Source organism: Passer montanus, unplaced genomic scaffold, assembly GCF_014805655.1.
Source record: "Passer montanus isolate IOZ18808 unplaced genomic scaffold, ASM1480565v1 scaffold18, whole genome shotgun sequence".
NCBI classification, from domain to species: Eukaryota; Metazoa; Chordata; class Aves; order Passeriformes; family Passeridae; genus Passer; species Passer montanus.
The window spans coordinates 8,227,417-8,241,568 of record NW_024365381.1 but is presented as its reverse complement, the minus strand read 5'-3'; the positions used below and the strand labels follow the sequence as shown (position 1 = coordinate 8,241,568).

The 14,152-nt window shown below is 44.4% G+C and overlaps 1 protein-coding gene across 4 annotated transcripts in view; it reads right to left on the bottom strand.

The window, feature by feature from the left end:
- GALNT16 (polypeptide N-acetylgalactosaminyltransferase 16) overlaps positions 1-14,152 on the bottom strand; it is a 74,624-nt gene that overhangs the window by 13,374 nt on the left and 47,098 nt on the right. For all 4 annotated transcript variants that reach the window (XM_039704803.1, XM_039704806.1, XM_039704804.1 and 1 more), the window contains exons 5-12: positions 12,998-13,063; positions 11,826-11,947; positions 9,732-9,819; positions 8,637-8,721; positions 7,514-7,617; positions 3,357-3,483; positions 2,358-2,450; positions 194-277 (exon numbers count right to left, since the gene is read on the bottom strand). In XM_039704803.1, the coding sequence (XP_039560737.1) occupies positions 194-277; positions 2,358-2,450; positions 3,357-3,483; positions 7,514-7,617; positions 8,637-8,721; positions 9,732-9,819; positions 11,826-11,947; positions 12,998-13,063 (769 nt within the window). The remainder of the gene's footprint in view (positions 1-193; positions 278-2,357; positions 2,451-3,356; positions 3,484-7,513; positions 7,618-8,636; positions 8,722-9,731; positions 9,820-11,825; positions 11,948-12,997; positions 13,064-14,152) is intronic.

Below are 14,152 nucleotides of genomic sequence, written 5' to 3'. Positions count from 1 at the left end.
AGAAGGCAGACCTTTTGCAGAGCTATGATAATACAAGCCAGGAAAACACAGGAGGTTCCTCACCAAAAAGAAGAACAGACAAAACCTTTTCCAAGCATAAATCTCTTTTGCCCACTGCTGTCAAGGCTCATGTTCCCATTGTGACCCACCTCCCAGTCCCTCTGAAATTTCTACAAGTGAACAACTGACTCACTTGAGCTCGGGGTAGACATTCTCCAGATACCACTGGAAGGATTTACAGTTCAGCTTGTGTCGCAACTCCACTCGGTCTGCAACACTGGAAACACAGGCAGATTGCTGAGAATAAGGCAGTGAACATGAGGGAGGGGAACAATGAAGACTGGCCAGGAGGTTTGAGGGAAATTACATTTCTTTTTGCCATTACTCATTCTCCCACGTAACTGTTGCTGGGGTCAGAGCACTAGCAGGGACCTGAGGTGAAGACAAGGAGAGAGGCAAGTGGCAGGAAGCAGAAATGGAAAATGAACACCTTCAGAGAGCTGTTCTTGCACTTCCTTTGGCTTAGAGCAATGGCAGGGCCCACGTCCTCCCTTGTTAAATAATACAGTGCAGCAAAACTACTGTAAGATCAGGAAAGTGTTTCTGCCTCTGGGTGCCCCTGTAGAAGCATACCATGAAAGCTGCACAACAATCAGCTGCTGAAAAGGCCTAGGAAGAGTTTGTGCTCAGGTACATACAGATGATAATCTGTGTGTGCTAAAGCATGTGTCCAGCTCATGGCATCAGATCCAGGCTCAGGTTGGGAACTGAGACCTGAAGAACTTAATTATTTGTTCTTAAGCACTTTGGGAAAAGGTGGGAGTAAAAGGGAAGCTTAACTCAACATCTCAGTAGCTGTCTGCTGTGGCAGTTCTCCACTGCTGATTTGTTTGGCTTTAGCTGGCTGAAGAAGAGGATTTCCCTCCAGCAGTCCCACTGAGCAGTGAAACCAGAAACTCTTGTCTTTAAGCTATAAAATTATATTTGTGTGTTGGGAAGGCATTTCAGTGGTACCTGGGCACCTCTCCATCCTCAGCCCACAGAAGCCACTGTACATATACATGAGGCCACACATCTCAGGGGAACGTTCTTAGATTTTATAGCCACACCAAAATTGAGGGGAAGGAGGGTCCATTTTAGGGCATATTATCAGTGATGATGTCAAAGGCATTTGCACCCTAAAATCTAGATTTAATGCAGGTTCACTGAGCTGTTACTACTGGAAATTGTCTGAAGTCAAAGTCTTATGCTCTGCTCCAGCTTTTATTCAGCCAATGCTGCCAGTAAAGTCACTAGGAAGTCTGAGCAAACAAGAACTGCAGATTTTGCCACTAAAACACATGAGCAATATATCCACACACAATACGCAATAGTCTGTTTCCTTCACAAGCAGCAGGGTTACTTGTTATGTGGTCCCAGTTGCTGCAGTCAGCTCAAGGACTGATAAATTAGGTAGGCAAAGCTATTTTCATGAAGATATGTAATGTATCATGATAATAAAACAAAGTGTACAGCAAGAAAAGTGACCTGGTTGTCATAAATAAGTAGGAGATGCATCATTATCCTGTGCAAACAGCTACACATTTTAGATACAACCACATTTGCCAAGTCCTCACACTGATACAACAATAGCCTTTTGTTCACAGGCAGAAAAAACCCATAGAAATGCAGCACTCCTGGGATGTTTCCATTGATTTGGGAGTCATAGGAGTTTGAGAGCACAGACAGCAAGCTCTCCTCTCATTCCAGGTTTGGTGTCCGTCACTGATTTCTGCGTCACAGGGAACTGTTAAGTGATAACAATGAATCCATGCGGCCTGAAAACAGCTTTAGCAAAGGTGCTGTAAGACGCACAATTCTGCAGACTGCGTTTCTAAATCTTACCATCAGCCATGTTCTCCCCTGCCCTACAAACCAGGCAAACTACCCTCCCTCCATCAGGAAAGTGGGGAGTGCCCAAGTGTAACATGTGCTAGCCAGTCATGCTTGCCCTGCGATTCTGCATCTGCACAGGAACTTCATCTCAAGCTCAAGATACAGCTCATATTTCCACAACAGCTGCATGCTCTGATAGAAAATATTCCTGTCTAGCCACTTCAAATGTCTGGTCTTTTAATTTCATTACAGATCCCTCTGGTCTTCTGCTAACAAATCATTTATGCAGTGTTACCGGGGAAAAAATTAAGTGAATTAGAAGCAAACCTCATTAGCCAGACAATCAAGCTACAACCTCCTTGGCAAGGCAGGCATTCAGAGCACTTCTATTTCTCACACTTAGCCCCAGAGAAGACTAAAAACTACTTCTTGCTACCAAGGGGTTTAGCAGAGCCCTCCTAGCAAGGTCTGGGGCAGCTTACCTTCCGAAGGACTTGCCGATAGCCGAGGGCCGGGCCTCGTAGTAGTGCTGCTTGTACTCATCCATCCACACCTCTGCTGTGCGCTTGGTGTTCCTGCACGGGGAGCACATGCTGCAGAACCTGCCCTCCTCCCTGCCCTCCCTGCCAGCAGGCACTGCGCAGGCAGACCCAAGGCCTGTCTGCTAGGAGGTAGTGGGGGACAGCCCCAAACACGAAACCCAGCAGGCAGTATGGATGGGTAGAGATTGATTAAATCTACAAAGTCTTGCAAGAACACTTCAGAAATTAAAAATTTCTTAGCCATAGTTTACCATGACTTTTTCACACATACTTTCTCTGCAGAGACACCGGGCCTGATTGTCACCATCACGCTCATTTCCAGTACCCCTTTTTCCAGATTTGATTAACATTATGGGATAATACAGTTTGGAAAACAGCTGTGTCTAACATCTAATCTCCTGCTGTAATCAGACTAGCTTCATGTTGTTCAGGGTCTTGACTGGTTGAGTTTTGAAATCTCAAATGATGGAGATTTCACCATCTCTCTGGGGCCCTGAAGCAGTGCTTGACCACTTCCATTGTCAAGTACTTCATCTCATCTCTTTTCTCTTCCCATCTGTCCTGCAGTAGAAGTTGTCCCCAGGGTATATCTTAGAGCATGTACAGCTGAGAGACAACAGAGATGTCCAAGGGCTGCTCATACTCCCACATATGTCACAGGGCAGCATCTGTGAATGGCCAGGGTGTCTTCTCTGGCATACTGCTCCCTACCCCCCTCACCAGAGACTGAGAAGGAATAAGAGACACTAATACAAACAGCAGAGAAGGGAGCAGGTTTTGTCCACAGAAAACAACCACTCATCCTTCCCTTGAGAACACATGCTCAGCCACAAGCTGTTCTCCATTACCAGGGAAAAGCACAACAAAGAATTCAGACTCATTTAGACATGCCCAACACAAAGGTGGCCTGGCTGCTACCAGGAACTACCCAACACCTACTTGATGTAGGTCAGCGCGTTGCCCTCAGGGAAGTCATAGGGATGGCGCTTCCTGAACACGTGTCCCACTCGACTGCACGGAACAATCTCCAAGCTGCCACCACACATCCACACGCGGAAAGAGAGCTCTGGAAGAGACCCCAAGAGTCATTCAGCTGCAACAGTTCCAAGAAGGGCAATTTTCTTGCCTCTTTGCTCTAGGTCTATTGCCTGCAACAGCAAAATCAGGGAAAGCAATGCCACGGTGAGAGCAGAAAAACTGTCCTCCCTTTGTTAAAATGGAGGCAACCATTGCAGCTCAGAGACTTCCAAGCCTTCTCCAGTCCTGCTCCTCTTTGGTCTCATTTCAGTGAGACACCTTTGCATTTGACCAGGTCTTCAAGGCTGCTCAGGATGTCAGGCCCTCGGGATGGCATCTGGCAACAGACTGAGACCCACACACAGCCCGTTTTGGACTTCTGTTACTCTCATCCCTGCACACAGATGGAATTAGAAAGGAGAAATTTACTGTGTAAAGACCAGGTCTTCAAGGCTGCTCAGGATGTCAGACCCTTGGGATGGCATCTGGCAACAGACTGAGACCACTCGCACACACAGATGGAATTAGAAAGGAAGAATTTACTGTGTAAAGCAAATCATGTGAGGAAGAAAGGGAGTTTATAAGACAAGGGGAAAGAACAGAACAAGATGGAGGAATACAGGGAGTCCAGAGATAAGTCCTCTCCCTCTTACCTCTATGTTATCCTAGAAAGGAAGAATTTACTGTGTAAAGCAAATCATGTGAGGAAGAAAGGGAGTTTATAAGACAAGGGGAAAGAACAGAACAAGATGGGGGTATAGGGAGTCCAGAGCTAAGTCTTCTCCCTCATACCTCTAATGTTATCTACCCTCCAACAGTTCCTTCTCATTTTGTAATGAACATTTCTAGTTCATCCATCCATTACTAATGAACTAGAGCAACTCCCTGTGTTGCAGTTGCTGCTGCTGGGGGAACTGCTCAGAGCAGATACCAGTCTCATATAGTATGACTATGAAAATACAGAGAGAATCCTACTACTTGAAGAAATCCACCCTATCCTGAAGCCAGATGCAACATTTTGCTAAAGGATTACAAGAGCATGGAGCTTTGATGTGCAGGCACTTATTTGCATCACAGAAGGTATGTGACCTTTCTCAAGCTTATGGGTCTGTCCTCAAGTTTAATCACTGCCACACCAGAGGGGTTTTCCACTTTCAATTCATGTGGTGATGAAAAGAGAAGGAAGAAGGAAAATGAAAATTAGCTGGGTGGCTAGGTAGCCTTTTCCAAAAGGGCTTCAGATTGTATAGACTGATTACTTCAAAAACTTTACTCAGCTGGGATCTCCCTCCAGTAATGCCCAATTTATGCAGCTCTGATGCTTAGAAATTAAAAAGAAATTATGTATCCAGATCTAATGGATGTTTGAAACCATGTACACACACTAACATCTTCCCAACCTTCATCCTTCTCCACAGCTTTCCTCTCTGCACACTGAGAGGTAGTTCAGGTAGTTCAAACAGTGAGTTGCAAGGTTGGGGGAGATGGTGTATTTAATGCAGCTTCTCAGTAAAGAACCTCATTTGATTAGACTGCATTCTGTAGTATTTCTTACTAGTGCTTTTCTCTCCTGACTCTTATCCAGAGCTAATTATTTTCAGATTCTTTTTAACAAGAGTTCCAGATTTGAAGAGAGGAAGGGTTTTAGAAATTAACAAATAAAAAAACCCTAAGACTTAAGTTTCTGTCTGGTGATGTGTCCAGCTGACATCTGCTCTCCTGGAATGAGTTTCTGACTCACTTTGGCCTACAACAAAACTCAGTCTGGCATGCGTAATTTGAATGTGATGTTCATTTCCAAAGAGAGGATTCCTCACACCATCTTAGACAGAACCACTCCCTCATCTCACCTACAAATGAGAACCCAATTCAAGCAGTACATTCCTACTCAAAATTGTAGTATTTAGTATAAATAATGTTTCAGAACATTATCAATATTTTTCCTTGATCAGAAAACCCAGTTTACAAGTAAGTATGGTAAACGGTTTTTTTAAGTGGTTAAATTTACCATTCTGAATTCTTCAAGGAAAATGAATACATTTTGTTGTCAGACCCAGTTTGGTTTCTATCCCTCTGCTTTCAGCAGCAACAGACTTCATGGAGGATGAGGGACAAGTGACAGAAGACACTGAATTTACAGAAAAACCTCCTAACAAGGCAACACTGCAAGCCCTGTACATGTGGCTGAGCCACACACAGCCTGGCCCAGCCACTGCCAGGCTTTACAAGAGCTACTTCAAGGAGAATGAAGCAAATTCTGTGGAGCAATTCTGTGCTTTTGGTCAGCTCTATGTGGAAGAATGGCTGTGAGCATGCAAATAATGTACTGCTACTTATGGCAGAGAGCTCTACTTAGCATCATGCTACTGACATCTGGACCAAACTACAACACTGGACTCCCAGGTGGGCAGAAGCTGACAGAGAAAAGCCTTGAGACATATTCCTTCTCCATCTTTGGGGTCTACAGATTTCACACAGTCACAGCTCAGAGGCTGGCAGCATGGCCAAGTGGCTGGCTTTGCAGCTGGAGCAGGGCTAGTGATGGCAAGGAGCTGAGTTTGACTCTGCTCCTGAGGGACATAAAGGAGGGAATCTTCATGCCTGGGTAAAGGCTTCCTGTACTTCTGCCACAGTGCTTAGCTGATGCTGCTAGGACTGCTGAGATTCCAAAGCAAGCACCATTTAATATCTCTTTTGAATATAATGAATACCATAAAACTGAATCAAGATCTGGGAAAACAGAACACTCATTATTAGATTTTATTTTTAAAATGTGGTACCTTGAGAGTCTATGATCAGCCCAAAATATTATTTAACTGTTTTAGAAAGCATCTCAGAATGAGGCTGCTCTCCCAGCTGTGTTCAGAGAAACAAAGGTTTCCTCTTCCTATTTTTCCAAAGCAAGCACCATTTAATATCTCTTTTTAATATAATGAATACCATAAAACTGAATCAAGATCTGGGAAAACAGAACACTCATTATTAGATTTTATTTTTAAAATGTGGTACCTTGAGAGTCTATGATCAGCCCAAAATATTATTTAACTGTTTTAGAAAGCATCTCAGAACGAGGCTGCTCTCCCAACTGTGTTCAGAGAAACAAAGGTTTCCTCTTCCCGACTATTTCATTCTTTCTAATTAGTTCTCCAGGTGTTAGGAAACACCATACAAATCCTTCTTTGAAAGGTTTTATTTACATATCTGTGACATTTATGGAATCTATAGAAACTGATAGGTTTTTTTTTTTTGCAGTGTTAGCTACAGAGAAGTCTTCTTAAGTTGGTTACAAAAAGTAAAGCTTTTATCTTCTCAGCTCCATCTGCACTATTTCAAAATTAATGTCCCAAACACTTGAGGTCTCCATGAACCTCTCTTTAACACTCATCTTGCTTTTGTCATTAACACCTGGTGACATTGCAGCATCCCTTCACAGGGGGCAAAGAGAAATGCCTGGCATATCTGTGCCACTGTTAAATGCAAGGAGATGGATTTAAGCACCATGCCCTAATCCAGCACATGGGTGGACAGACTACTCTGGGCCTCTGATGTCCTCAGATGTTTCTGATGCCCTAGTCTGCTTCTAAATGTTTGCATTCTGAGTATATTTGTAACCAAATTCCTTTTACAAAGAGGCTTGTTTAATTAGGAAAAATATCTCTCTGATCTGTCAAGCTAAGAGAGCAATTCAGACTTATCTGCAAGAGAGGAACAGGTATAAGCAGAGGCTGCAGGAGTGGCTACCCACTTCAGAACTACACAGAATATCATGTGAAGATCTGGAAGAATATTCTCCAAAAGCAGGCAACAATTTAAATATCAGGAGGCTCCTCTTTCTTTCTTGTACCGTGGAAGCTCCTGTATAATAGCACATATACCTGTAGGAGAGTGTAGCCCTGACCACACAGACTTTATGCTGACAGTGACACAGCTCTGACCACCTTGGGGATTACCTGACCATGTCCCCAGCATTACACTGACAGGCTGATCAGATCTCTCACAAAAAAAGCTCTGGTAAGCAATGAAGACAGGGAAGCAGTTCTGCGTTAGTGTGTTATTCCCTTGAAACATCCTAAACTCACCGAAATTTTCTCCTCCCCAGATGTCCATTTGAGTATCATATTTTCCCAGGTGGTTAAACCAGGACTTGTCAATCACAAAGATGCCTCCTGCTATGACAGGGGTTCTGGAACAGAAAAGAGAAATCCAGAAAAAATAATCACACATATATGTAGCACCACAAAGCTAATTTTAAAGGGCAGACAAATTTGTCCAGGCATCACAAGTCATACCTCATTTAAAAGAGAAAACTAGTAGAGCTGGAATGTGAGCCTGCTGCAGGTTTCTGAGATGCCTCTCACTAAATCATCCACCTTTGTTAGATGGTCTTGCAAGCACTACAAGAGTAATGCTGTGCCTTCTGCATTTATACAAATATGCACAGTGTGAAGGAATGATGGGCACTGTTTGATGACTGTGTTCACCAATTAGACATGGTGTGACAAGCTGCTGCATGTACTGCTCTGCTGTTAGCAAGCTGGCTGCTTCTGGAGTGCAAAACAAGGCTCACAAATTACACAGAGGAATTAAATGATACCTTCATATTACAAACAGGGAGCTGTCTGCCTATAAAGACAAGCACCATAACTGCTCATATCAGGATTTGTTACATTCTACATGTCTCAGAGCCATGTATCCTGCAGCGAGGCTGGCAACAACTCTTCCAGCTAACAGAACCTCTTTTGTCTGTGGACATGCAGATTTAGTAGGTGGGAGTAATTCTATGCCCACATTACTAGGTAAGATCCAGTTTTCTGATCTGCTTTACACATGTGGAAGGACTGTTTATCTGCTTCACTCTTTAAGTTTTCATCTGAAAGATGGAGGTAATTAAAAAACCCAGAATGATTTCTGAGGCATTCAGGGTGTTGAGTTAGGGAGAACACAAGAACAAACATAGAGGTGGCTTGTAGAGGCAGGTGTGCATGATAGTAAATAATCAATATTCTTACAATATTCAGAGAGCAGTTCTCTCACACTTAGGGTATACACCTCAATGTATTCAGAAAATAACATGAAGAGTTTGTCATCATCAACATCATCAACACTGTGGCATTTTGTCCTCAGCAAGGCATTCCCTGTACTCTCCTTGCCACTGATGAAGGCTTAGTAAAGGTATTTGGAGAAGTGTCCATCAGACTGTACCTTATAGACTGAGTTGGGTCTGTTCTGGACATCTTCTGCTCTATAGGAATCTGTTCCCACTTAAAGTGAAGGCTCCAGTCAAACCCTGAAAAGGAAAAACACATGCCAAATTGGTTTTCTTATTGTAAAAACAGTACTAGTAGCTTTCAGTGAGTCTGCACTGTTATATCACAGGCTGTCCCTATGTTCCTTCCCTGACCTCCCTCACAGTCTTCCCAAAATGGCAATAGCCTATCCTAACGCAGACCTCTCCAGCTTCTGTCTTGGCACCATCATTCCTTAGCATTACAGATGTCTCCTCAATTTCACTCCACACCTTCAGGAGAGTGTTGTCAGGCTGAGATGTAATTCTATTCTAGCCAGTTTGTTTTACCAAAGGCAAACCCTGTCAGCCACTAAAGTTATGAGGCTTTAATAAAGGCCTTTGCAGGATGTGATATATTCTGGGAACAAAGGCCTGCAGAGCACTGTACCCACCATGCTCTTCAAGCCTACCACGTACTTACAGATAGCCCATGGTGGATAGTAGAGCACAGCACAGTCACTATACCATTGTTAAGGGTAGCCAAAGAACAGGTAGCCTTTGGCTGGCAAGCAGTGCAGAAGTGAGCCCCAGCCATAAAAGATGTAGAAGGGCACCAGGAGGTAGGGTGAAGACAGGAACAGCTGCAGGGGGTTCAGCTGTGAGGGGAGAGGTGTAAATGCTTTTCAGAAGATGCCACGAGAGAGCCTGCCAGATCAAAGCAGCAACTGGAAGTGCCCATCAGACTCCAGTGTGCATGCAGCATACTGAGATGCTGCATGCACACTGAGATATTTAATCAATTAACATGCTGAGATATTTAATCAATTAACTGAGTCCTGAAACTGCTAAATGTTATGACAGTGATTCAAGGTCAAGAGGAAAATACTAGCTGAGTTTTGTTCTAACTCTTCAAAAGATCTGACTTTGCAAGTTGCAGACAAAAAGGGACAGATAACCCATCAGAAAGATCATCACTCTATTTTCTTGGAAAGCTGAAGAGAACACAACTTATTTATCACGCACCATCCCTCAGTTATGGCCAACTTACATAAGCCATTCATTATACCCACCTCCCCTCAAATCTGCTGATGCTGCCAGGTAGGCAAAATTATCCAGGCTGATAACATCAATGATTGGACTCACCACTCGGGTATAATCCTGAGGGAGAGAGAGAAAGGGGGGGAAAAAGGGATCAGGCTTTCTTGAATGTCCAGCAAAGCTGCCAGAGATCAGGAAACACAAAGCTGAACATGTAAATCTTTGTCTGGTTTCTCCATTATGGTTCTGGCAGCTGTGCAAAGGATCTGTGGCCACTAAATCCAAACACGGAGATGGTGGGTACCAGCCAGCAAAACTCCATGGATGAGGGGAGTGGAGTCAGACTCCAACACCTAGGAATGCTGCTAAGAAACAGCTCTTTATTTCCTGCCCGAGTCATAGGGTATCAATCACTGTCCCAAGGGTCTTGTGCTTGCTTTTGATATCTATTGACAGCACACCTGCTTAGCCATCCTTAAACTAGCTCATTATCATCAGCCTAGAAATTATCAAACCCCTAATAATGCATTTACCTATGAAGCACCATGAATCAAGAACCCTCATTTAATTTTCATAGTGCAAACTTTATAATATATATGACACATTGTATACATTATAATATCAAGATATTGTGAGTACTTTATTGCCATTAAGGCTTACAGACATTTACAGTTTTCTTTTGCAATCCTTTTAGTTCACAGAAGTTGAACAATTTTTCAACATCATGAGACAGGGCATTAAAAGACAGTGTTGTGACAGCTGCCATGTAAGATGAAACTGAGCTGGCAATGCCAGAAACAGCACCTTGTTATTGGATAGCTGCCAGCACCCATGCCTTTCCTATCGAACCTTCATTTTGTGCCTTGCAATATTTCTCCATGATGTACCACACTTGGCTAGGATGGGACATCCTTGGTAAGAGGATTCATGTTTTTCCCCTCTGAGCTGTGATGGTGGCCCAGCCAGAGTGTGTCTGCACAGCTTGAGACTCCAGCACCCACCTGGCAGCCTGGTGTGCCAGCCACTACTCCAACCAATCAGTGCCAGCACTGGCTAGGGCAAGACTGAAATCTATAATAGAATGTACATCAGAAATGTAGAAAGTAGGTCAGAAATAGGCTGACTTGAAATCTGCTCACTAAAACATTTGTATACTAGAGTTAGCACACAGGCTTTCACATTTTAGATCCTTCCCTAAAGTAATGAGTGAAGTTCTTTCTGCTGCTGCTGCTTGACTTAAAGATCAATAAATAAAGTAAACATTTATGGGCTTTATTGAACAAGAATAAAAAGCAGAAGCTTTTAATTCGTCAATTCTGAAGTTTCACCTTCTTCTGCTCCCTCATATTAAGCTACTCAGACATGCTTACAAAGCAAAATTAAAGACTCCACCCTTTCTCCTAAGGTCCATTACTTCATGGGATCCTCCTTTCAGAGGGGAACAATCATAGCCATTTGCAAGCAGGACTTTTCCCATCCCCTCTCCCCTGCCTTTTCTTGCAGTAGAGCTGTATGATCTGTCCCTCCAGCTCTGCAGTGCAGTCAGGGTGACAGCTGCTCATATTTCTGCCTCATTTTCATTCTTCCAGCCTTCCATCAATCCTTTGCCAAGTGAACCATCCAAGGGAACATCCCTGCAGTCACAAGCAGCTTCTCTGTGACAGGAAACTGCCTGCATGCAGGTGATGTATGGTGGCAGCTCAGTAGGAACATTAATAGAAAGAAAATTTTGGCAGTGACAAGGCAGAGGGGAGGGTCCAGCAGCAGGGGAGATGGAAACCATGGAAAAATTGCACAATGTATGCTGCCCAAGGGGCTGTCTTACATACAGGTGAACAGGATGAGGAAGCATAATGCCTGCAAGAGGTACAAGTTGGTGGTTCCAGCACTCAGCATTGCATCCCATCACTCTGCACCTCCTGCCTTGTCACACTGCCAGAACAGAATCCCATCAGGGATCTCTTTCCCACCTAGCCCAGGCTGTACCTCCCTCTGTAACAGCCTGCCTGAGGAGCACCTTGGCAGGCCTTGTTCTCACCAGTTCTGCCAAGGCATGTGAGAGCAGAGGATCCAACAGCACAGGCCAGGCCAGCTCCATCCATCCCAGAGCAGGACACGGTGCTCACCTCTTTCACTCTCTGAAGCATTGGCTGCAGCCACTCGCTGTTGACTTCACAGTGACTGTCCAAGAAGGTGAGGATGTCAGCAGCTGCCACTTCAGCCCCTCGCACCCGAGAGCGAATCAGCCCTGCGAGGAGAAAAGGACAGCAAAGGAGCAGGAAGGTTAGGAAAGGAAACATTTGAGCCTCCTTCAGAAAAAATACTTTATGTGGCCATTGCAGGAAAGAGCAGATGATTCTCCTGTATCACATCTCCATCAGGAGCAGAGAGCAGCTTTAGAGCAGGGCATGCCCTGGGACAGTCAGATGAGCCCTCCCAGCACAAAATGAATGAGCTCTCCTGTCACTTCTGTCCATGACACAGAACTTCCACCTGGCTCCTTGCTCTTCCCTTCCAGCCTTCCCCACAGACACCTGGCTGCTGGCTGCTGACCCTCTCTCCCATTGAGTACCCTGCTGCCTTCATCACCAATTCCCCATGGCCAAACTCTACTCTCTGCTTTCTGCCTTCCTTAGTGCTTATCTCCTTTATTCCATTTGTCCTTTATTCTGCCCTGCAGAGATATCAGCCTGGCTCTCAGATGACTCCTTACTTTCTTACAGACCATCCCACTATGTGGGATGCTCTTTGTCAACTAAACAGTGATTTTTGTCTCTCCTTCTAGATCCTTGCTCCAAACCTGCTGTGCACTGACAGCTTTTGAAATAAGCCAGCACATGTGGGTCAAACTAAAGAGCAGCTGGGAAAGTAATTTATGCATGTAAAAGAATTATGACAAAAAACTTTCCTTAATTGCATCTCTTTTTGATAGATACATGATTGTTTCTCCTTCTCCCATGTCTCCTACACAGCTTGTTTTCTTGCACTTGAAAGTGCAAGAGTTAGATTGTGTTGAAAAGGACAAGACTTGCACCTGGATCTTTAGTCATAAAGATCTTAAAATGTGATATTTGTTCCAGCCAAGGACTCTGGACACCACTTATTATTTAAGTATTAAATGAGACCCCCGAAGCCTGAGAGTTGATAAGCTGTATTCTCCCTCCACAGAACTTCCAAATGCTTATACTGAAAAAATAAACTCTAACTACAGGAAACAATATGTAAGCAGCTGGGAGGCACCAGGGTCATGTGGAAAAATAGGCAAGATCTTTGTGCTTTGAAAGCTTTCCACACTCACCTTCTCGATGGGTGTTTCGTAGACACTTGACCTTTGGGATCTTGGTAAGGAGCTGGCAGTCCTCAGCTTGGGAAAGGCAAAAAAGACATTCAGCACACATGCATGAATTATTTGGCTTCAACAGAAAGCCCCAACTAACTGTACTCTTGCTTCTCCATGGGAGGGGAAATTCTGCTTTCGCTTAACATGACATTCATCAGCATGATGGCCTCAATCCTGTTGTCTACAGAGTACACAGAAGAGCCCTGCCTGCTTGCTGTCCTCAGCAGCTGAGCCCATGTTTCCCAATCCTCTGAGCAGCCAGGCCTCCATCTCCCCTGCTCAGCATTTCCCAAGAACAATGGGCATGTACTGGCAGCATGGCACTGGGCACTAAGGAAAAGGAGGGAACACAGAGAAGCAGGACTGCAAACCACCAAAGTGCCAAGGAAAAGAGAGTTCTGTAACAACGTGATCTTATCCACTCTCTTTGCCTTCAGTGGCTCATCTGGGCATTTCCTGCCTTTCATTCTCAGGCCAGTTTCTGCTTGATTTTATTTAATAAAGGCCACTGGGATGCAACCTGCTTCCTTAGAGACACCAGCACATTGACACATGGATGCCTGACCAAGGGCTTTGCTGGCAGCTTGCTAGAAACTCCTGGCATCCCTCATTTACACTACCTAGGGAAGATGAGGGAGAGGAACAGTTACCTGCTCCAGCCAGACACCAAGGAGCACTGAGTCTTTACTTCTCTGTCATCCCCTCTATTCCCACCCTAGGAGATGTCATAGGAACAGCAATTTCTAACTTGCTCTTTTTTCTCGCTCCATCAAATTCACTCCAATTTCCCTGTTTATTCCGTATTCCTTTACATGTCTCATGTCCCCTCTTTCCTGCTGTCATCTTCGCACAGACTGAGCACTCTGGGGAGGATGCAAAGGCCCTTAGCCAAAGTACACCTCTTAGCACACTCCTGTACAAGCATTTCCATTCTCTAGGATCTGTGCAATCTGAAATACTGCTCTTACATTGGCACTTTGGCAGATCCTGCATCATCCAAGGGAAGTGGCAGGTGCTCTGAATTATAGAGCATTGAGATTTTGCTGGAATTCTGCTACAAGGGAAGGCAATGCTCTTATCTTGGCCAAGGCACAAGTTCAGCTATGAGAATCC